Raw genomic sequence first — 23,759 nt, forward strand, 5'->3', positions numbered from 1 at the left:
ACAAATTATGTACGAAAAGGTTTTGAACATAATGCCCTTTTATGATCTAAAGAACACTGCAAAATATGAATTAAAGACGGTCACAAACATCCACATTCCTCGTGACAAAGCACAGCTGATAATACGAATCTCATCGCACAAATGTGCTAGGTTGTTTGACAGCAACGTGGGAAGTAACAGGAACAATAACATGGACGTTCACGTGGCACGCCCATAAACAAGTTTGTCCTAATGTTGCATTGGGAGTGGGAAAAATACAGCAGTGAATCAAAGTTTTCTGAGCGGGTGTGTGTGGCACCTGGGAACGCGTCCCTTGTTTACTGTGCCCTCAGCGCTGCTCCGTGTCCTGCCCACACAGTCTCCTCCTCCTCGGTCCGTGCCATGTGCTGAGGAGGGAGAGGCAGCGTGCAGTGGGTGGGTAGTGCCTCGCTCTGCACACGCCTAGCAGCAGCAGCAGCAGCAGCAGCAGAGAGACGGGCGGGGCCCAGCGGCGGCAGCAGCAAGCAGCAGGCCGCAATCTCATTGTGTGTGTGTCAAGGCTTCTCCACCACGCGTCCAGGCGGGAGCGTCCCCGCCCTCCTTCGCTATCTGAGGCCAGCACACGAGCAGCTGCCCGCGGGGAGCGAGGAGGCCAGCTGAGGAAGCTGAAAACGCGGCGGCGCTGCTGAGAAGGAAGGAGGGTCTGCGAGGAAGGCGGAGGGGAAGAAGCAGCATGGCGGGGCGGCTGCAGCAGGGCAGCTCCCGCCACGGCCATGCAGCCACCAACCTCCTGCTGTTGGGCGCCCTCCAGCTCCTGCACGGACTCCGCCAAACAGGGGCGCAGCAGCAAGGTCAGCGCGCGGGGACAGGGGACGGACAATGTTTCGCTCCGCGTGTTAAGCAAATATAGAACTGGCTCAACAAAGAGATTGTTGCGGTTCGGGACCGTGCACGAGTTACGGAGCCCCAAGGTCTCGGGGGGCGTTAAGTGAATTTGGGGTGTGAGGGGTATGCAGTCTGCGTTACTCTCGTCGCAGTGGGCACGCGGCGAGCTGTGGTTTGAAGGGAGTTGAGCACCTTTGTTTTGTATGTATGCGAGTGGGTGTGCGCTCGAGTGGAACTGGAACAACACAGGGAGGTAGGGCACCTATGGATTCCCTGGCAGGCTACGTCCGTGTGCTCGTGTTTTCCTGTCCATGTGCTTGTTCTGGGCACCCCATGTGGGCCTGCGTTCTTTTCTGAAGACTGGAGGCAGAGACAATGGGTGCCCGCCTTAATGCATTGTTCTTCCCATACTCAAGGTGTCCAGTTGCCCTCATTAGGCCCCCTATCACAAGGTGTCTAGCAGCCCTCATTGTCCTTCTTCCGTGTACCTGGTGTCTAGTTATCTGTGGCTTGTGCAGTTCAACCTGCACCTTTTTAAAAAAAAAAAAAAAAATCGGTTTGCATTGTGTACTGCCGAGGAACTAGGTATTTCCTCTCTTTTCACGGCCACATGCTAGAAGTCCAGTTACTTGTGTTTTAATGCTTCCTTCTGCGAGGTGGTCAAGTACATACTCTACGTCACTTTTGATGTGCAGGGTGTGATGTGCAGGGTAACCGATTACTCTTTTTCAAGATACAGTTTATCGCCATTTTATACTAGCTTTCCAGCTACCTGGGTTCTCTTCTTTTTTTGCAAACACTTAACCGCCTGTGTCACATTGGCATCACCTGTTTGATTAGTGTTTCTACCTTGTGCTGGGACTCTCCGCTATGTTAATTGCTATGTGTGATTAGTCATGATTTTGCCAGTCTTGTTTTGCCTTATTGTACTAGATGCCTGCATTCCCTCTTGGTGCATGTTGACCATATGCCTGTGTTGTTGTTATTTTGTATGCAGGTTGCATATACACATCTCCACACTTTTTCTTCTTGTTGATGGCTATCCTTATCTCTTCGTTGTATTGACCCGTGTGTCTGTATTCCTTTTGTGTGAGGCTAAGCTTTAGCCAAGAACTTCTGACATCGAGTTCTTTCTCTCTATCTCTCTCTCTTTCTGTGTGTGTGTGTTGTAATAAGCTCATAGGTGAATAAATGAAGATCTTATCCAATAGATGATGAAAACAGGATTTATTCCAAGAGTAAAATAGTCCGCGACATCCACCAAGTCTCCCAGCAAAGAATATGACATTTAGAATCAAAGCATTAGAATACATGAGAAACTCTAAGAATGTATCAATCAGTAAATTCCTTAAAGCCATACCAATAATAATTACAAGTATATATACATACTACATGTGTGTGTGTGTGTGTGTATATATATATATATATATATATATATATATATATATAGGTCTTGTGTTATTCAAATGTTTTAGTCTACCGACTACTGTATGTAGCATGTGGCAAAACACAGTATTCTTCTCCTTCAAAAATAACATATCCACACACAAAGTAACTTGTCTCAGTGCCAGGGACTATGGTAATGTGTTCTTTTTGAGACCAAAAATATTTTGGGGTTTATTTAGTTATTAATTTATGTTGGTGATGGCCTGACAGCAGCCCCACTTATAACGTTTTACAAAAACTATGAAATAACAAAAGCCTTGCCTAATTCAAATGACTGTCAACCCGCACCATACTTATAGGCCCTGCCAGAGCCGGTCTCTTTATGCAGGGTGCCCAATTCCTCCCTCTTTATTCTGTATTCAGGGTACTTTTTTGCCGATTCAAGGATCATAGTGAGGAGATTACTTTGGATCACCGTCCTTTCTCTTACATGCTGCTGTTTGCATGCTTTAAGGTGGGGGTAAACATGCAACTTCCATTTCACACACATAGGAAGCAACCATACATACAGTATAGTAAATGAAGGACACATGCATATAGTAGTAGCACTTTGTTTTAGTAAAGAGGAGGTAAATTAATTATTTTTAATATAATATGAACATGTTGTTTGAATTATACTTTACTTATTTATTTTTCTCATGGACAACTTTATTCATTATTGTTTATATAGTTTTAAAAAACACTCCTTGATCTCAAAATGTCATACTCTAAAAAGTGCTTAATGTCACGAGCATGCATATACATATACATTCTCATAAAAGCACTACAGGTGACAGTCCAAAAAGAGAAATGTTTGCTGATTCCAGTTGCTATTTCTCACAAGTACATCTAACACGTATTTCACGGTAGAAAACCACTTCTTGAGGGCTTAAGTTAAGTAAATATGTATTAATTGGATTAGGCAGGGGACATCTGAGATCAAAATCCACCAATTCTACACTGTTTCACTTCGGTGACAATATCAACAAGCCTTTCATTTCTACAGTTGTAAAGAGACAAGTGATGTTCATAGTGAACTAATAATCTCCTCCCTATGATCCTTGAATCGGCATCATCTCAACTTCAAATAAGTCTTCCATTCCAAATTAAGTGCATCTTTTATTTCTAGATTCTGACCATGGTAGTCCAATTCAAAGCACCAATCCTCAATTCATAGTGTATATGGACCTCTAGCAGCCCACTGATTGGGTTTTACCTGCTTGAGTCACAATGATGCTGTTTCAAAGACCATAGTGAGGAGATTAGTAGTTATTATGTGTTGTTTGAAGATGAGCACGTTTTCCATGTTAGTCTTTGCAGGCATGTCCTTGTGTTGTAATTTTTATCAACTCAGCAGCATAGTGTCCGTTATAAGTTATAATGTGGGATTACCAAGAATATACAGGGGTTGCAGCCCACCCATTTCTTTCCATTGGCTGGCTTTACTCTATCTTTCATTTGCCTACTTCTTATTCATGTCCCAGCTTGTCAGTCTTGTGTTTGGCCCTCCCATGGAGTACAGCCTATTTACCATCTCTTTGATTGGCTGTCTGTCTGGCTGGCTTCTAAACTTTCACTGATTGCGTTTAGGGGCTACTTGTTTCTTTTGTTTAAGTACCCAATGAGAGTGCATGAGTTCACCAGCTATTTCTCGGTGTGCTTTTCTCCCACCTTCATGTTACTCTCTTTCTCGTCCATGTGCTTCACTATCCCGTCCATGTGCTTCACTTTCCCTACTCCCTTCCCACTGACACTTGTGCTGTGCTTTTTCAAATGTTCTCAGACCAATGCAAGTAGTGAAAATATGTTTTGCTAAATTACTTTGATGTGTTGGGTACCATTTCTTTGAAGCGTCAGTAAGCAAAATGTGTTGAAACTTGCTAGTGTTTACCAAAAATATTCATAACGGAAAATCAGTTCCAACAAGCTTATCGGAACATGAAAATGAGCAAGCATAGGCAAAGCCAATAAGTCTGACATTGGTGGTCAGCCTTTTGGTTTTGTCAAAATATGTCTTGTTCTGACATGGGTTTTGTAAAACTTTGTTATAGGAGCTGCCGTGCCCTCACCATTTTAACAAACATTGCCAAAATGCAAAAATATTTTTGGGTCTCAAAAAGCACACATTGCGACAGTAGTTTCTGGTCCTCAGCAAATCTTTGTGCTGATATACTTCTTGTGAAAGAACAGAACGCTGTCACAATGAAGCCAGTCGATAGAGAAATAGATACATTTTCAATAAAAAACAAGCATTTGCAATGCAATAGGTCTCACAGCATTAAAGTTTGAGTTATTGGCATTGTATATGACAATGTGTTGCATTACATTTTTAGCAAAGTCTGTATTGGTGTATAAAGATGATTTGCAAGATGATAGCTGTTGCAAAATATTAAGCAATGTTGGCAATAATATTATATTATAATAATATTGTAAGTTACTGTGTTACTTATAAGCATTTTGGTAGCGCATAGTGATGTTGTGGTGCCCTTGAGTGATGCTGTGGTGGTGCTGAGTGATGCTGTGGTGATGCGATAGATAGTGAGTGCGATAGATAGATAGATAGAGGGAGGGCGAAATATAGATAGAGGGAGGGCGAAAGATAGATAGAGGGAGGCGCTGCTGTGGATTTATACTCCCAATGTTTGATCAGATACCTGCACTGAGCCCAAAATATTTTTATCAAGTTGACAATGGGCCATTAATTGAGGTGTTTCTTACATTTTGATAAAAAAACATAAAGCAAATCAGAATAAAATACTTTGCTTGTTTTGCAAAGGATATGCCTCTTTTACTGAGCCTCCTGTGCAAAAGCGCGTAGCGTGCACTGAACCACCAAGACGGACACGTAAGTGAGTACATAGTGTCTAATAAGATTGCGGCATTGCTGGTTTAGCAGACAGCGCTAACTACAAATAGACCGCGTGCGCAGCCAGACAACCAATCACAAGACTCCTAGTTAGCAGGAAGGCTGGATCTGTCATTGCCGTGGAGATTAATAAACAACTATCAGCTGGAAACTGCTCTACGCGTGCGAAGTGATCAGAGAGATAGGGCAGATCGCTAGTTTTGTTCATTATTTTGGTTTTTGTGAGCCGGGAGAATTGTGCCTCATCATGTCGTAACGACATCCATGGTGGCGAAAGCGAAGAAACCGAGTATCCTTGTGACCGTGTAAGTGAGCAGGGCAGGAAGCCCCCGTGCAGGCGGGTAGGAGTGGGAACGTGGTGTGACTGTGACAGATAAAGGACTACTACTAACCCGGGCGCACTGAGCGATCGTCCTGTATTGTTGCAATGTCCGACGTGCTGCAGACTTTTCTCTGTTTGTGTAGTTGCTGTCTACCCTCTTCTGTGATGCCACAAGATTTGTCGGCTTTGCCAATTTAAGTTACTTCAAATGTTAAATTAGGAAGCAGAGCTTTAAGACGCTTATCAGCGCTGCGCGACTCTCTGGCGACTCCCCCTGCATTCCAGAGAGGCGCGCGCCGCGATCCATGCTGTTGGCAGAAGTTCACGCGCGCAACGTTATCATATGGGACAATGCTGCGCGCGCGGCCAGGTCTTGTCTCCACATTCCAGCTCGTTGTGGGCTGAGATGACAACTATAGTTCTCTGGCGAGAACGCGCTTCGCGCGTTACTAGCCGAGACCTAAAAAAGATCTTGGTTAACACCAGACCTAATTAGATGCCTAATTCGTAAAGAAAGTCGAAAATGTGCATCCGTGGTATATGACCTAGCATTAGTGCAGATTTACAGCTTTCATGAATTCACAATAATTGGCAGAAGTAGGCCAGGAAATCATACTCCTAAAAAAATATTTGTAAACTCCATTTTTTTTAAAACTTTATTTTCCATTTTTGCATGAAGGAAAAAAAACCCAGCAATGAGACTGCAATATGAGGACATAAAATGACATTTGTAAGGGTTCTGAAAAACATTTCAATTGAAACATAGATACGAATCATGATGACAAGAAAGCAATGTAATACATAAGCACCGACAACGACCAATATGATACACATAATGAAAAAATCAATCACGTGATCTAACTGTAAACAATATATACTGCCGGGAACAAAAACAAAAAGCCAAATAAATGCAATCTAATCATCTCCCCGTTTCTCTTCTCCGGAGTCTGTAGGGATCTATCCCACTCCGGTAGGGGTAATGCCGGACTGTACCTTAGAATCATGCGCTAATTGGCGCCGGGAGATGTAATCCCTGTATGGGCCCCAAATATCGACTGGCCTGTAAGAATTGGAGAGTAAAGTGCTAAATTCCTCGCAGTTCACATTACAGAACGCTAGACTGTTCAACCAGGAGCGGAGGGTAGGAGCGTGTCTACTGCCCCACAGCAATGCAATCTCCCGTTTTGCCAAAAGGAAGCCCAGCGCAGCTAGCCTACGAACCTTTTTAGGAAAGTTCACCACATAACCCAGTAGTGCAATCTCAGGTAAAGGAAGGAGTAACATGGACTATATATCACCTAAGGTGGAGTGGATTTCTAGCCAATACTGGTGTAGTTTAGAGCAAGTCCAGGTTAAATGTGCAAATCGGCAAAGGGGGCCAGACATTTCCGACAGTGGTGTGGCTTGGAATTGTCAATTCTGTGTGCGTGGGCCGGGGTGAAATAACTCCGGCGAAGGAATTTAAACTGAAGCAACTTATGACGACTGTTCAAAGAGACGTCCGTCGTGGTCCTACAGCAATATGCTCACTGGTCATCTGAGAGGTCCACCCAAGCCCCCCCCCCCCCCCCAATCAGCCCTGAGCCTTGAGTCATCTATTGGTTTGAGTGTACCACACTGTTTATACAATTTGGAAATCAGGTGTGCACTATTTGGGCTCTGAATCAACGAGGTGAGGGGAGGGGTCTCTACCAGGGCCATAGGGAAGGAGAGAAATCCAGCCCTCAAAGCAGAGCGTATCCGGGTGAGAATGAAAGAGTCCATAAAGGAGCGATCGCTAAATCGAGCCTCCTCCGCCAAGGAGAATACATGCCCGACCGGGAACAAGTCTCCGAGGGTACATATGGTGAACTTCGCCAAAGTGCGCTCTACCAAAGTCTCCCCGGTAATAGGAAAAAGGGAGGAATTGGGCAAGGGTAAGGCTGGGGAATATAAAAGATCTAATAAAAGTCTACGCAATCTGACCCAAGCCCAGCAGGTGGTGGAAACTGTTTGGATGTCGCGGGGGTCCCGAGGGAAGCCGTTGGGAAGGATCGTAAGAAGCTGTCTCGGGAGAACTAAATCTGCCTCTGGCCTCAAATACGGGATGCGTGCGTCCGGATGGAACCAGGCATATCCGTAGCAGCACTGCGTGACTAAATAATACAAATAAAAATCTGGTACACCCAACCCTCCTCTGTCCGGTGGCAAAGTTAAGATTTTCCAGCTGACTCAGCGTGTCTTATCTCCCCAGATCAAGCGAATCAAAATGGAGGGGAGCTGCGTGAAAAAGACCTTAGTTAAGGGAACAGGAATATTATTAAAATAATACAAAACCCGGGGCAAAACTATCATTTTAATGATTGCGATTCTACCCGCCATGGACAGGGGCAAGCGGAGTCACCGGGTGACCTGCGATTTCAATGCGTCAATTGCAGAGCCATAGTTGAGACGGATCACCGATGCGGTGTCAAGATGAGTGTGGATACCAAGATACTTAATAGAATCATCGCACCATTCTAGAGGAAACTCGAATGACCAAGGTACGGTGCTGGCTGTAAGCGGGAAAATGACAGATTTGTGCCAATTGATATGGAGCCCGGAAAAATTGCCGAATCTTATGATCTCCCGAATCAACAGATTATCGTGAGGAAGTCGGACATACAGCACCATGTCGTCCGCGTACATGGAAAGCAACAGAGGGCCCGTGTGAAATTGCAAACCGCACTGGAGATGGTTCTCCTGAAATTGTCGAGCTAAGGGATCCATGGCTAAAATAACAAGCATTAGAAATGCAATCGGGCTCGGATTTATTTGAGTTTGAGCGAATGGCATTGTAAATGGCAATGTCTGTTCGCCATGTGTTATGGAGTGTGTGCATGTGGTGTGTAGTGGAATGATGTGGGTTGGATTGTAATTTTACCAATGGTGGCATGCTGTGCTTTAGATGAATATGTTTAAAAGTAAAGTGTACCATACTGCGATTGCTACAATAGTTAATTGTGGATGCGTTAACAATTGATGCGTGCACTGATGGCTGGTGGTGTGTCACTCACTGTCACTCACTGTCACTCACTGTCACTCACTGTCACTCACTGTCACTCACTGTCACTCACTGTCACTCACGGTCACTCTGCACTCACGGTCACGCTGCACTCGCTGTCACGCTGCACTCGCTGTCACGCTGCACTCGCTGCACTCGCTGTCACGCTGCACTCGCTGCACTCGCTGTCACGCTGCACTCGCTGTCACGCTGCACTCACGCTGCACTCACGCTGCACTCACGCTGCACTCACGCTGCACTCACTGTCACTCTGCACTCACTGTCACTCTGCACTCACTGTCACTCTGCACTCACTGTCACTCTGCACTCACTGTCACTCTGCACTCACTGTCACTCTGCAATCACTGTCACTGCAATCACTGTCACTGCAATCACTGTCACTCTGCACTCACTGTCACTGCAATCACTGTCACTCTGCACTCACTGTCACTCTGCACTCACTGTCACTCTACACTCACTGTCACTCTGCACTCACTGTCACTCTGCACTATAAACGCATTACAGTGAGTGATACAGCTGTGCAGATGATAAGTACAGTGAAAACTCCGCCTCCACCCGACACCTTGCATGAAAAGCTGGTGCCCTCGCGCTCTGCTCTTATGTATTTTTTGCATTGCCATTTGTGTAGCGCACAATCTGCCGTTGACTTGGCATCGCAGCGCCTGGCACGCGTTATACTGTGCTACCCTCTTCAGCGCAGCGCTACGTGGAGCAAAGGGTGACTTTTGAGCGCTTTACGCAGGAGAAGACAGAAAACGAAACAAAAACATCAATTTACAATCTTAAAAACAATTACTAGTCGAAGCCTATAGGGACAGCTTCCTATGTCGCGGATGGGCACTTTACATAGAAAACGCTATAAACGCATTACAGTGAGTGATACAGCTGTGCAGATAAGTACAGTGAAAACCCCGCCTCCACCCGACACCTTGCATGAAAAGCTGGTGCCCTCGCACTCTGCTCTTATGTATTTTTTGATTTGCCATTTGTGTAGCGCACAATCTGCCGTTGACTTGGCATCGCACAGTCCTGCCAAGTATCACACATCACGTGTGACACTAATGCATTTCGGTGCGGTGTTCTGCATCATCGCACTGAAATGCTTTGTCACGCATTTTAAATGCCACTGAAACAGCCAGGCTACCGCACTGGTGCTAGCATGCTGCCTCTGCTGTACCAGACTTGCCTCAAGCAGCTCTGGCAGTGTGGCTCATAAATAGTTAAATTCTCGTTCTCCCCAGCTCAGGCCAAGTGAGTCACTGAGAGTGCTGGCGGCAGTGCTACAATGTTACCTTTGCGGCCTCAGCCGCCCGCCAGCCTAGCTCCATTAATTAATTAATTCCCGGCCCGACCGCGGTGCCGCACGCCAGGCTGTCGACCAAACTCACTGACTCTACCGATTAAACACCCGGGGCGGGGCCATGACATGTGGGCCAGTGGGGCCATTACCCCGTTACCACAGTTACCCTGTGCTGCTCACCGCCGTGGCCGCTGGACGACCGTGTAGTTAGTCAGGCTTGACTGACAAGACCCGCGTTACCTTTACACTCTTTGCCGGGGCCGCAGTAAGTGACTACTATTGGGGGGAACGTCGGGGTTCACACCGTGGGACAGGGGAGAAAGGGTTTCAAGAAGTTTGAACTGTCAATCCCTGCAAAACGTCATTAACATTATCCTCCACGTTGCCTTCACGAACAATCATTGCCGTGAATGGGCAGTCGATGACGTTTTCCTATGGGTTTCAGTGACTTGCCCTCTGCCTTTTGCAAACTTCAGCACGAACAATCTCCCTACGTCCCGTGCCTGGAGCACCTAATTTAGAAATACACACATTGCCACCTCGAAAATTAGCTTTGCTAATTGCCATCATGTCATCGGTTAACCTTCCCACTGAGCGCCTCCGGAACAAACAAAAGTTTCAGCATCAAAAGGATTTTAAATAGCTTGCTGTTTACCCGCTGCACGCTTTTATTATTACTTATTTCAGCACAACAGCTTTTTCACATCCCCCCAACCAGTATCTAGTTCCACTTGAGCAATATTACATTGGGTATTAAGTTGGCTTTATTCAGAGCTGCTTCCGTTACCGTACCCTGTACTCTAGTATCCCTGCAGTAAAGCAGCGTGTCTCTGCTTCAACAGTGAAACGTTAATGCACATTACTAAAATGTAACAGAGTCGGGGTGTGGGTGAGTGTGCCGTGCACGGGCCTGGGCGCGCCTAACAAAAAGACATTACACGCTGCAGACGAACACGCGCTTGATACATGCAATGCAATTCTGAATGGTGAACGCGCTCCCACCATCTGGATTGCATTTGGAGTAGCACCCTGACAGCTCCTAATTAAAATTAATGGACTGCCGTGCGCGTAACCACACAGAAAATGCCAACAATGGCGGACGAAAATTACATATAGCCTATCGCGTCAAGGCTACTAAAAAGACAGCACAGCGAAGACGAATCACTATGCAGATGCCATAAAAAAAGCTCGCGCACTAAGGAATGTTTCTGGCCCGAGCCCTAAAGAAACTTTTTTTTTTCTTTAACAATAGGAGCTCGGAGCTCCGCCCCACTTCGTGGTGACGTAGGCCGAGCCCTAAAAAGGAGAGGGGATAGGGGCAACCCTGCCTGGTGCCACGCGACAGAGGGAAAGGGTCAGACAAAGTGCCGTTAAGACGCAACTGAGCAGTGGGTTTAGTGTATAAAAGAGTAACAGTGGCCACAAAACATTCCGGCATACCCATACGATGCATGACTGAAATAAAAAAAGGTCCACTCAATGGAGTCAAAGGCTTTCTCCGCATCAAGTAAAATTGCGGCGGCGGGCGTGGAGGGATCAATACGGTGCAGCACGGTGAATAATGTCCGGAGATTAAGAGAGGTGGACTTGTGTGGAACAAAGCCCGACTGCACAGGGGAGATGATAAATTCCATCAATAATGATAATCTAATGGCGATGACTTTGGCTAAGATCTTGTAGTCTAAATTTAACAAAGACAGTGGCCTGTACGAGCCGCACTGCATAGGATCTTTCCCGGGTTTGGGCAATAAAATGATCACTCCTTCTCGAAATGTTGGTGGGAGGAAACCCACCTCCAGGGCCTCGGCATAGACCTCAACCAAGCGCGGCACCAATAGGTCTTTAAAAGCTTTATAAAAGTCAGCCGAAAAGGCGTCAAGCCCAGGGGCAGAGGAAGCGCGCACCTGTAAACTCCATTTTAGCGCGAACAAATATGCATGTGTAGATTTGCTCGGAGAGGCTATTATCCAAGCTCTTACATAATGAGATTGCTGCTATAATTTGTCGCCACACTATATGTCCCCCTAGGGATAGGTGGATTTTTTTACAGAGCAAGTAGATTTAAGAAGCAACCTGTCCCATAGATAAGTAGATATTTTATTAAAATCATACATCCCTGCCCAGTCCGCATTTCTCTTTTTTTGCCTGTATTGCTTCTTCCATACACCCGACCCAGTCATCCTTTTTTTATTTTAAGCTTTTTTGTGCTGTGTCTTCGTTTACCAGAGCATCTCGGATTGGCGCATAAAAAAATCCTGAAACCATTAAACCATTTTATAGGCGCTTGTATGTGTTTTGAAAGCATATGCACAACTACAAGCGGTGTCTGTGCATCACACTTAAAAAAAAAATAAAAAAAAAAGTAATGCTTAAAACATTGATAAAACCAGTAGTACTTATTAGCTTTGTCAGTGCTTGTTTGCTTATGGTGGTTGTGATGTAACTATGTAGCATACTAATCTAAAGTTGACATTTAAAAAAAAAAAGTTTTATAACTCTTCGAAAGGGTTGGATTGGTAGATGCGCATCATACAGATTTTAATGGTTCACTTAAATGTGCGGTAATTGGTGTGTCATTAGACAAGCATGTTGAAGGTATGGATAAGAAATTTCCATCTGGGTGAGGTTATATGTATGGCAAGGTAGCAGAGGTCTGGGGCTTGATCAAATGCGCATAAGTAATCCATGGAGTAGGAAGCGTATTAGGGGTAGTTTGGAAGGTGATTCATGGAGGTTTTCTTGGATGCTTGTTTTCTTTATGGGGGCTGAATAGTTTCATCGATTAGCAAATGCTAATATGCGTGACCTGCAGTATGATCTTCCTGCTGTCATATTTAATGATGTACAATTTGCAAGATTCTATTAGAGTATCCAAAGACTGACATTTGCTTTCATTTGGGATATTGGAACGTGTCCGTACTTTCAAAGGTTCACAGAAATTGTGTTCCATGTTTAAGTGTTATTAGAGAATGTCATTCGTTTTATGCAGATTGCAAACTGTGATATTTGTCACATGGGAGGAATAATGTTTAAAGCTTTTGGGATAAATAATTTCCAAGAATTAGGGACCATTTGTGTGAATACATTTTCCCATAGACACAGAATGGGTAAAACCCTTTGATACATCTGGCATATAACTTCCAGAGTCAGTACGTCATGCAATTTTTGGATCAGATCACTTTTTTGATAGACATGTTGCTTGTGGTTGGGCATGGAGGCGTGCCGGTACGCCTGTAGAAATTCCACATACATACATACATACATGTGAGAGAAACCTGGGCCTGCAACTAGATCTTAGTGGTGGTGAGTGACACTCTTGAAAACCATTTTTCTCTTTACAAGTGCTTTTTTGTTTCAAAATCATGTTACCTCAGACCTGACCAGTGTCTGTGAATCCACTCTAAACCTGTCCATGTTGTAATGAGTGTTTTGTGAGTGGGCTAACTTGAAATATCTATTCCACTGTTTTCTACTGTAGGAAATGTTGAGACACTGAATAAGCTTTTGTATACCGCCGAACCCAAAATTAGTTGTAAAAAGGGCCTTTTGGAGCTTTGTGTATAACCTAGTAACAAGCATGACCAATGCTGGAACTCTAGTGACTAATTTTCTAAGTTTCAAGGATGAGCCTCTTTTTGAGGCTTTCCATGATGAAATTGAGCCCCCACTTGCCAAAACCCTTTTCTTAAAATTAAGATACGGGAATCTTTTGACTAAAACAACGTTGGCACGTTGGACTAGAGGGCCCAATGCTGTAGTTTAAGTGGCAGATGAAATCTGTACTATGTGTGAAGGCAAACAGAAAGATGATGACCTTCATATCCTTTTCTTCTGCCCAGCTTAAACACTGGCCAGAAGAAAATGGATCAAGCCCTTATGTTTGTTAATAGGAGTAAGATCCTGCAATCAGGCCCTAAGAATAATTAAAACAGACACAACACAAACAATAGTATTTAGTGTCAGCCGATTCCTGCACTCAATTTATTTTCTAAGGAGGAAAAATGGCCTAAAGCTGTAATGCTAAAGAATTAAGCTTATACGTCCAAATGTGCCTTAGTAATGCCATCAGGACCGCTGGTATCTTGGTATTGTATTGTGCTCAGATGAAAATTTTACTGGGGAAACCTATTTTCCATGTTTTAATTCTTTCTTTTCACTCACATATGTTTTAAACCATAACAAATGCAATCAAAAATGTGATTTAATGTATATTATAATGAACTGTGTTGTGACTCTTTTATGGCATTTTTTCAAGCCGAAATAAAGAATTTGAGAATAAGCTTTTTCAGTGTGAAAAATTAGGGTAATTTGAGGATAAGTCCAGCCAAAATATGGTCACTTGAATGCTATTTATTGTTGACAATTTTGGGACTTTTAGGTTGAGAAACAAGACCCTCATAGTGTGTGTGTATCATGTAGTTTTAGCTCAAATACTAGTCAAAGTTATGTATGGTAGCAAAGCAAGCAACAAAGATGTCAGTTCAGCTTTGAATCTCCTGTTTGTCATCTTTCATCATAAAATAATCCTGGACTTGGAGCAACCTCTGTCACTTGTTCATAATATTGCCACTTCTTGCATTTCTGCCTGCTTAATCGACCTACTAATGCTAGTTAAATCAATTGTATAGCAAGCTTTGAAAATGACACCTCTCCCGGCTTACTTGATGTGTGTTTCTGCATGACCTGCCACTGCTGTCGAGAGTGGGAAACTAAACACCGGGTACCTTTGCTAAATATACGTCTGAGGCAGTCCCTTGGTATCAAATAGATTGGAAAGACAGCTGAAACATACCCACCTTTCGAACAGAACAGAGGAGGAAAGCTGCAGCTGGTGAGGTGAGTTTGGCTAGAACCAGTGTCACTCTTCTCTTTCTAAAAATACCATAGTCATAGTGCTTTAAATAAAAAGCAATTGTTAAGTTGTTCAGAAAGGGGACTAAATTCTGCTTGCAACATGGTCACCAAACTGGGGCCATGCAGAAAAGGAAATGAGAAATGCACAGACGTGGGAGTGAAGGTAAACTGAATTGTAAAGAAAAGGTGGGTAGTCTTGCATAACATCACCTTCCTACAGTGTGCAGATTACAAAGTATTTGGTCAGAGATGTTTTAACCTTAGGTTGAAAGATGAATGTTCCAACAAAGATCATACACCCAGGAGGCCTGTAGATGTTTTAAAACCTAGATATCTTCTGGGTGCTGGGGATGCGTTAGCTCATTCCACTCTCCATGATTTTCTACAATGGTTTGTATGTAATATCAAAAAGAACAGAGACCATAAGAATCAGGGCAGAGATAAAACGCAATAATGAGGCAGTGCTAAGATTGGAATCAACAGTAGAGAAGAAGCAAGTTGAAATTGTGATAGCTGAAGCACAGTAGGAGCACAACATTTATCGCACTACAGTATTTAAAACTAGCTAGAAAGTAACAAAGATGTGAGTTGCAACATTCTCAGATATAATAGAACGCAGGACCTCTCAGCATCGTACAAAACTGACTTAAATAGATCTTGCGTTCTGCAAATACTTCCTGTAAGAGTTGTACATTTGCCATTGGCTAAAAATGAGCAAATAGCAACCTAGTCAAGGAAAGTCTGGTAGAGCAAAAACATTGATTGCAGGACCACGAATGGTGAATAATGGCAGCCCCTAGTAAAGACTAAAACTCTCTCCAAGGAAAAAATTGATCATCCTTGAAAGAAAAGGCTTCCTAATTGCAACTAGTCTGGTTAGAACATGATTTGCTTTTGAGTTCAGTTACTTAGCTGCATAAACGTAAGACGAGTATAATAATCCATGTAGGTGTGTCACCATATCCTTATTTTACTGGATCCATTTACACTCTATTGTACTTAACATCAATCCCCACGTTGGTGTACTTCACCGTTTCCTATTAAAAATATAGAAAAGAAAAGTCTGAGGACATGAATGCATTTTTGCTGCAAAAGTGAACTCACTGGGCTTTAGAGGGATGGGCTCCTTCCGGCCAAGCTTTGAACTTTAGCATGGTTTTTTTGACAACCATTAAAGCATTTTCCATATTCTTAATTTTATATTTTATGAAGACCCCGTGAGCTTTTTCAAGTCTTTTAAGACATCATCAGGACTATCTGAAGGAGCGTAAGATTTTATGGCCTTTCTAGTGCCGAACAGGTATTCTTATAAAAAAAGATCCTTTTTGCTCTTGTTTCTAGTGTCCCGGGTAAAACAAAATATACTCTTGTGTGTCTGTAAGGTGCCCAGGGAATCACTAGTGGTGTTTCCTTTAACCCGTGGGTACAGATTGCACTTACTATGCAATGCCTTCCCGCTTCTTACGTGAATTGCATCCATGTGGGACCAGGAGTGCACTCCAGTACTTCTCTAGTTTGTTTCTTCGCAACCTTGGTGTGCTTCTGGGGGCAAGGAATCGTATAGCTCAAAGGTGTTTTGTGTATGACATCCACTCCCATTGGGACATAGGATCAATCTCAGTGGCAAGCCATCAGGCAGAAGAGCAAAACATTTTTGAAGATTAACAAATTTATTTATCTCTCAATCAGTACAACAGACTGATTAAACTATCAACATCCTGCAAACTTTGAGGGAAGTATTTGTGTCTAAAGTCCAGGTACTGTGTGCTTTTCTCATCTGGCAATAAAATGTATTGTGTGACCTGAGAGAGGCCCACATTAACTGGGCTTCTGGAGTCTCAACAGCCAAATTATTCAGGCTGGTCGAGTTATTTTATTTTATTGATTTTATAGTAGCATCTGTACACTTCTTTTCTGCCCCAAAGATCTGTTCACAGTGGTTAGTAAGAAGCTGTTCAGCTTTTTGTGCATGGTTGAAGTGTTGGTTGAGGCATGATCTATGAATAATATAAAAAAGGAAATCACATAGGTGCACATCATCAATAGTTTCTTTTATCCAGGTTCCCTGGTCACGTGTACTTATCGGTCAGATACATGCTTGCGGCTTGATGCTGGACCTTATCATGGCTCCATAATTTCAACACAGAAGGACGACTATTCACCTCTACAATTGTAAAATAATACTTGGATCTTTATTGCATAGATTACTTGCAAAGGAATTGTGATTGAGAATAGCGTTGGTAGACGGAGTGCGGTACAAATTGTTTTTTCGGCCTTGAGGAAGCCCATATGGGGCGAAACGCGCGTCGGCTGTGAAGAACCTGGTTTTAAAAAGAAATAAAAATTGATTTGTGTCTACACTACGTGACCCATTTGGATTAAGAAATCGTTTTTGGCGTGCGAATTGCACATGGATAAAAGAAACTATTGATGATGTGACATTCTATAACACTTTTGGTGGCCGGATTGTCTATGGTTAATGCTGTAGGAGGATAAGCATTTTCATTTCATAGTTGCACTTAAAAATTGGTATATTTGTGTAAATATTGTTCTTGGATAACAAGGAGACAAATGCTGATGTGCAGATCGAATATAGCAAATCCTTCCTTCTTTTTGTAAATATCTATGAATAGTATGTGGTGTGTGAGTCTAGGAGCTGCACCAAAATTTGCCTCAGTTGCATGCAGCAGAGTCTTATGTCTAAGATGGGATGCATAAAGAGTGGGGGGGAGATAATTGAAGATTACATCTGCAAACCCATTTTAGTTTTATCCTGAAAGCAAGTGAAGTAATATTATGGAGAAGTGCCAGGTGTTCATTGCTTTCACGACTTGTAGATGACATCTAATGATATGTATTTTATGTGGAAGCTTGTCCCAGAGCCTTTTGTCTCTACAGAAAAAGAGCTCCAGCCAGTGCATGATTTTTATAGGCAGGAATTAAGGTGGAGCCGAGCCATTTCTCCACTGACCATGCAGTCTGAATTTTGGTTGCTAGATAATTGGTCCTTTTGAGTCTTGTGGCTGGTAGAAGGTAAAAAATTCAGTCTTTTTAGGCTTAAGATTCCAGTTGGCATAATTGAAACATGATTGCAGGAATGCATAGAGATAGGATGGATGTTGGTTAGGTGAAACATGAACGAGCTCTAATTTGTAAAATTAAGAATTTTTGTACTGGAGGATTCTTATGTATGGTGAAGTGTGATGAAATAGATGGCTGCTATGTTAGAGAAACATAAGACACATAAGCACAACTCTGATATAGCAGTTTGAGGGGAAAGCACCTTGAACGTTCAGTTTACAGTAGTGCTTCCTAATTAATTGAAATAGAAAGAAATTGACATCTCAAAGATCATTATTTCAATGTGAAATTGGAAATGAGAACTTCAATAACATCGCAAATCTTTTTATTTTTAATTAAATCATTTTATTGACGTTATATTTGTAAACACAGAAAACCTTTGGTCACACAACAGCATTTTGACAGCAAAAATGTTATCACGCTATACATCATTAGTAACCCCATCTCCTCCCCGCTCACTGTATGGACTGTCTGTGGTTGCTGCCCTAACCTAACCTGGTACCTACATGGCTCTGGGAGAGACACACAGAGGGGCTGCAGCTCACCTTGATGTAAGTGTGACTATAGGGAGCTGCCCTCACTCCCCCCGCCAGTTCAAGTTTAGATTTTATATGAACTCGGTTCCTATTGGAGAGCAAGACGCGCTACCATATGTTTTCAGAGTAAGTTACTCGACAAGGGTTTCTTCCCACCACCCCTTGAACTAAGGAGGTAGGTTAGTACCTTTGGGATCATTTAGTAGTGAGTCCTGATGAAGCCGGGTTATTAGATTGTGCCGGCTGAAACATGTCGACGGTTTTTGCAGAGTGGAGGAGTTGGTAACCCATAATGGGTTTCCAAACCACCATCCACTGGTCCTGGTATGACCACTTTTTATTCTGGACAGGGTACCCAGTATTAAAATTGTTGGACGGGACTCACTGTGGCCAGTTGTAATCACTGTTTCTGCACTTATTTTCACTTGTGATCCCCATTTATTTGTTGTATTCACTTCCCCCTCCCCATTGCTCCACCTCCAGCGTTGGTCTGCACGGAGGTGTGTTAGCAGCCCTATGATGAAGCATGACACAGATTTCTGTGTGAGGGCAGTTTTAGCACCCTTGTGTGAATCCCCCATTTCTCTGACTTTCAGCAGCTTATGCACACAGTCCCTCTTCTACGTAGTGGTTTCATAGTGGTTGAAGGATGTCGTTGTGGGACTTAATCCACCTACCCCTCTTTGTTGTGAGTTAATGCTGTCCTAAGTTGTCAAGCATAGACCTCACCCTATTGCTCGGGACCACAGCATCGCAGGTAAGACATTGGTACTCATTCCAGCAGCCTCAAATTATGGTCCATTTCTGGGGGCGCATACGGCCCTCGTAGACCACACCACCCTCTCTGCCAGCATGCAGAAGTCCATATCTCTTTACCAATCCAGCAGGTGCGGTATTTCTCCAATGGCATGCAGTGCTTCTTTTGGTCACAGCCAGTCCAAATGTGACCCATATTTGCTCCATATGAGTAAGTCTGTTTCTCCCCAGATATTTAACAGGCACCATTTAGCAGAAAGGGTAAACTCGTGTTAGCAGAGCAAACCCATACATCCTGTCATTGAATCCGAGAACATTTGAATTAGTGTGCTATCCCAAAAGGTGTGGTAGAAGCTACCAATTTGACCACATCCTCGCCTACAGCATTCATCTATTGCTCTTCCCATTTTGAACAAGGTGTGTTGTGTGTACTAGGAGCGGTGCAGTATTTTTAATGGACAAGACAAAACCTCGCCTGAATGGCCACTTCCCTTGGGGACGCCAGGACCTCTACTCACTCATCGTCATCCAAGCAGTCTAAATCTGTGGCCAATTATTCCCACGGATTTAGCAGTGTGACAGGGATGTTGTTGATAAATTTTTTTATATGTCAGGGATATTGCTTTGCATGACAAAAATGTGTACCCCGAAGGTAGATGTCAGTTCAAGGAAGTGCCTTTGGCTCATTTGGTGTAAATCTGTTCAGTAGTTTTTGAGAAATGCAAGTTAATAATTATAGTGATATCCTTGGCGGCAAAGGTTTTGCACTGAATCGCGGATGCACGTGCCAACGGGAATGCTCTGATTGGCTGGACACAACCTGAATAGAAAATTGTGGCCACCGTTTTATCTATCAGGAACAGTTTCTTGGCCTGAAAATCTGTGTGAACGCCACATAAGGGGTCAGGGTGGAGATACTCTGACCTCATGGTTGAGAAATGTTAGTGTGACACAAGTTATGTGTCCAAAATTGATTCTTATAATCACGTGCGATATACGTGATGCCTACGTGACCGCCTGTGCGCCCCCCCGTGTACCGTTGCTGGGACATTGCGACTATCAGTGTCGTTGTGTATATTGGTGAAAATATAAAAAAAAATCGATGAATAATTAATATGCATTGTTGTAGCGATATTGAAATCGTGATAAATGTTTTTATAGAGTTATTTATTATAGTGAGTTATCTCTTGTGATGGTTAGAATTAATTATATAGTTATAATTTTTTACTGTGGTAGTGGCTATTGAATTCCTGCTTTTGCTTTCTGCTTTCGCGACATGTCCGGGGGAATCGCGCTTACCGGCGTCCTCGCCGTCTCCAGGGACACTGCGAAAACAGAAAATAGTTTTTGGAGATGGTGGTTCTAGAAACACAGGAGATTGAAGTGTACAGTAATAAACCCCTAGTGTGTAAAATACTGTACTATGCATGCATATATGTGTTTTCACTTAATGGAAACGGCGCGATTGCTGCGGTTAACGTAGTCAATGCGACGTCTCGAATCACTGTGAAAACAAAAAATAAGTCAAAGATGGTTTTTAAAGAAACTTACTAGTAAAATATGAGTTTAAGCATGCTTTGAAAGAAGTATGTTTATAATAATGTGTAGGGCAACGTTGAGAATGGATTTTTTGTACATATTATTTTTGGATTTGTTGATGGTCATTGAATGTCTGCTTTTGTTTTCGGTTTTCGCGACATGTCCGCGGGGATCGTGACATTGCAAATAAAAATTGTAAATAAAAAAATGCTTATTGAGCCACTGAAAAAAATACAAGCTTATAAAAATACCCCTTATAGAGCCATTTTAGATAGGTAAATATAATTTAAAAACATTAACATTTCAATTAAAAAATCATAGGTTACAGGGCCGTTATAGTTGGGAAATAGAATTTGAAAAACCTTAGAAATTCCCTGCAAAAATCAAAGATTACAAGGACTTTATAGTGAAGATTAGGCATTTAAAAAACCTTAGAAATTCACTGGAAAAAACAAAGGTTACACAGGGGCCTTATAGTTGGGAAATAGAATTAAAAAAAAACTTAGAGATTCAGTGAAAAAAGACAAAGGCTACAGGTATGTTATAGTTGGGCTGATATTTCACTCGTACAAAGCCAGAGAAATTCAGCAGTTATAGTTAGTTGAGCTAACTATAACTCGTGCCCGCAATGCACTGCTTATGATCTCACATATTACATCACTCATAACCTGGTCAGTGACATCACTGATAACCTCTCAAATGACATCACTGATGACATCATCCACAAAATCTGATGCACACATTCACACCCCTATATAACCTTTCATACACCCACTCCAAGTTCCACACTGCCACTCTCAAAACCATTGACACCCCCTTACCAGTACTTGCACACCCACTCAATCATTAATAGTTCTACACACATATCCACTTAAAATCATTCATAGTTCTACACACATATCCACTTAGTCACCTATATAGCCACTCATACACCAACTCTCACTAATACAGCCACTGATATATCCACTCATACACCCATACAGTCATTCACAGTTACCCAGAGATACTCGCACACCTACTCACTCGCCTAGTCACTCACTCAGCCATTCACTTACATTTACAGTTAACACACTCACTCACTTATTCATACAGATACTAACACATACTCACCCACCAATAGTCACTGGTGCAAGCACACACTCACCCATACAGCCAGTATCGCAATCCCTCACTCACACAGTCACTCACACACCAACAGTCCACTAAACTCCCTTTCACATATCCAGTTACACACCCATATACCACTAATACATTCATTCACTCACCGACACACCCATACATACACTCAGTCACCTATACAGCATCTCATATACATACTCACTAACCCATACAGCCACTGACTTACCCACTTGCTCATCCATGTAGGCAGTCACATACACACTCTCACAGACACCCATACAGGTACTTATACACCCAAACAATCACCCTTACAGGCACTCATGTACCCACTCACCAACACAGACAGCCACTTAGACACCATCTGACAGACAGATACAGACATTCTCAAAACCTAGTCACTCATCCATACATTCACTGAGACACCTAATCACTCACTTATACAGTCAGTCACACACCCACTGAATCGTCCATAAGGCACTCCTACAGCCACTAACTCATCAATACACCTTTATATATACATTTAACACTCATAAACATTTTAAAAACAGTCACTGGATGATGTCATTTGAGATGTCATAAGCAGTGCATTGCGGGGGCTCGAGTTATAGTTAGCTCAGCTAACTATAACTGCTGAATTTCTCTGGTTTTGTACAAGTAAAATATCAGCCTTACTATAATGGCCCTGTAACCTTTTTGTTTTTTTCACTAAATCTCTAAGGTTTTTAAAATTCTATTTCCTAACTAAAACGCCCCTGTAACCTCTGGTAAGATGCCAGCATACAGCGAAGCTGCATGTATCGTCATTTGCAGGGAGTAAATACCCATGTTTGGCCTAAGGGATTGACAGAAAAGAACGACTAACACATGTCACCAATAAGTTGAATAGAGCAGCGACCATATTGAAGAGGAGATGCGAAATGAATACAAGGGGAATAGACACTGTCAACCTGGGTGCCCAACGTGAATAAGAGTTAAAATAAAAGAATTGGTTCAATAATCCTCTTTATATAGTACAGCAAAATCAAAAGATGATGCCCAACAATCATCTGACATCAAACCATGTATGAACAATGTCCCATAATCGGCAACATGAAACTCCTGAAGGGGTCTCAAGGGAGTCACCCAGTACATAGAAATTAGCGCATTTAGGTATTGGAATTGTCAAATACTCCGGTAAGCATGCGTAAGTGCTAAAACAAGGGAGAACAAGCAGAATTATTACGTGGAGCCCTTGACATATTGCTACAAGGATCTTCTACATTCGAGATCAGCATAGAAGACAACATATCAATGCGCCAGCAGAAAGGTGTTTTCAAAGGCGTTGTGACTTGCATACAAGGTAGTAAATTGCATCTCCTGCAAATAAGGTGTCAAGAATGGGTGATGAGGAACCGAACTTCAATTAAACAGCAAGATCAAAAGAAAAGGTATTACAAAACTAATAAACAACCAGATGAAACAGAATGTCTGATTCAACGTCCACAGAACCCAAACCGTATTCATATTTACAGTATATCCAGTCGTCTAATCTGTTTAGTCTGCTAAGGAAGGTGTCTGTTCTCAGAATCCGTTTGAGCTCTTCTTTGTTGATTATCGAGACATTGCCACCAAGTCCTGGTGCTTTCACAACAGTAATCAACTTCCATTGTAAATCATTCTCTGTGTGGTTGAGTGCTTTAAAGTCTTCCACCAAGGGAGTGCTGCCCACCTTGCACTGAAGTCGACCTCTGAGCTCTGTGTTGCCTGGCCAATATAAATCAAGTTGCAGGGACAGTTGATGATATAAATCACATTTGCTGTATTGCAGTTAGAAAGGTGTGTTAACACAGTCACCACATTTTTATAAATGTAATCTCTAAATTCAACAGTAAACTCACATTTGCTAAAGCTGCCACATTTCTGGTGGCCAGTCCGGGGGGTATTGCCCATCAATGCACTATTAGTTATAACAGAAGGAAGGCAATCCCCGACGATGATCTTTAATGCTTTTGTTCTTACCAGATGCAAAAATAGGGCGTTTAAGAGAATTCCCCTGCATTAAGCCCATGCCTGTG

General features: G+C 42.8%; 1 protein-coding gene across 1 annotated transcript in view; it reads left to right on the top strand.

Moving 5' to 3' along the window:
* Positions 1-407: 407 nt before the first annotated feature.
* TMEM131L (transmembrane 131 like) overlaps positions 408-23,759 on the top strand; it is a 673,742-nt gene continuing 650,390 nt past the window's right edge. The window contains exon 1 of the mRNA XM_078676947.1: positions 408-830. Within this exon, the coding sequence (XP_078533073.1) occupies positions 713-830 (118 nt within the window). The 5' untranslated portion in view covers positions 408-712. The remainder of the gene's footprint in view (positions 831-23,759) is intronic.

This window comes from Lissotriton helveticus, chromosome 2_1 (assembly GCF_964261635.1).
Source record: "Lissotriton helveticus chromosome 2_1, aLisHel1.1, whole genome shotgun sequence".
Taxonomy (NCBI): Eukaryota; Metazoa; Chordata; class Amphibia; order Caudata; family Salamandridae; genus Lissotriton; species Lissotriton helveticus.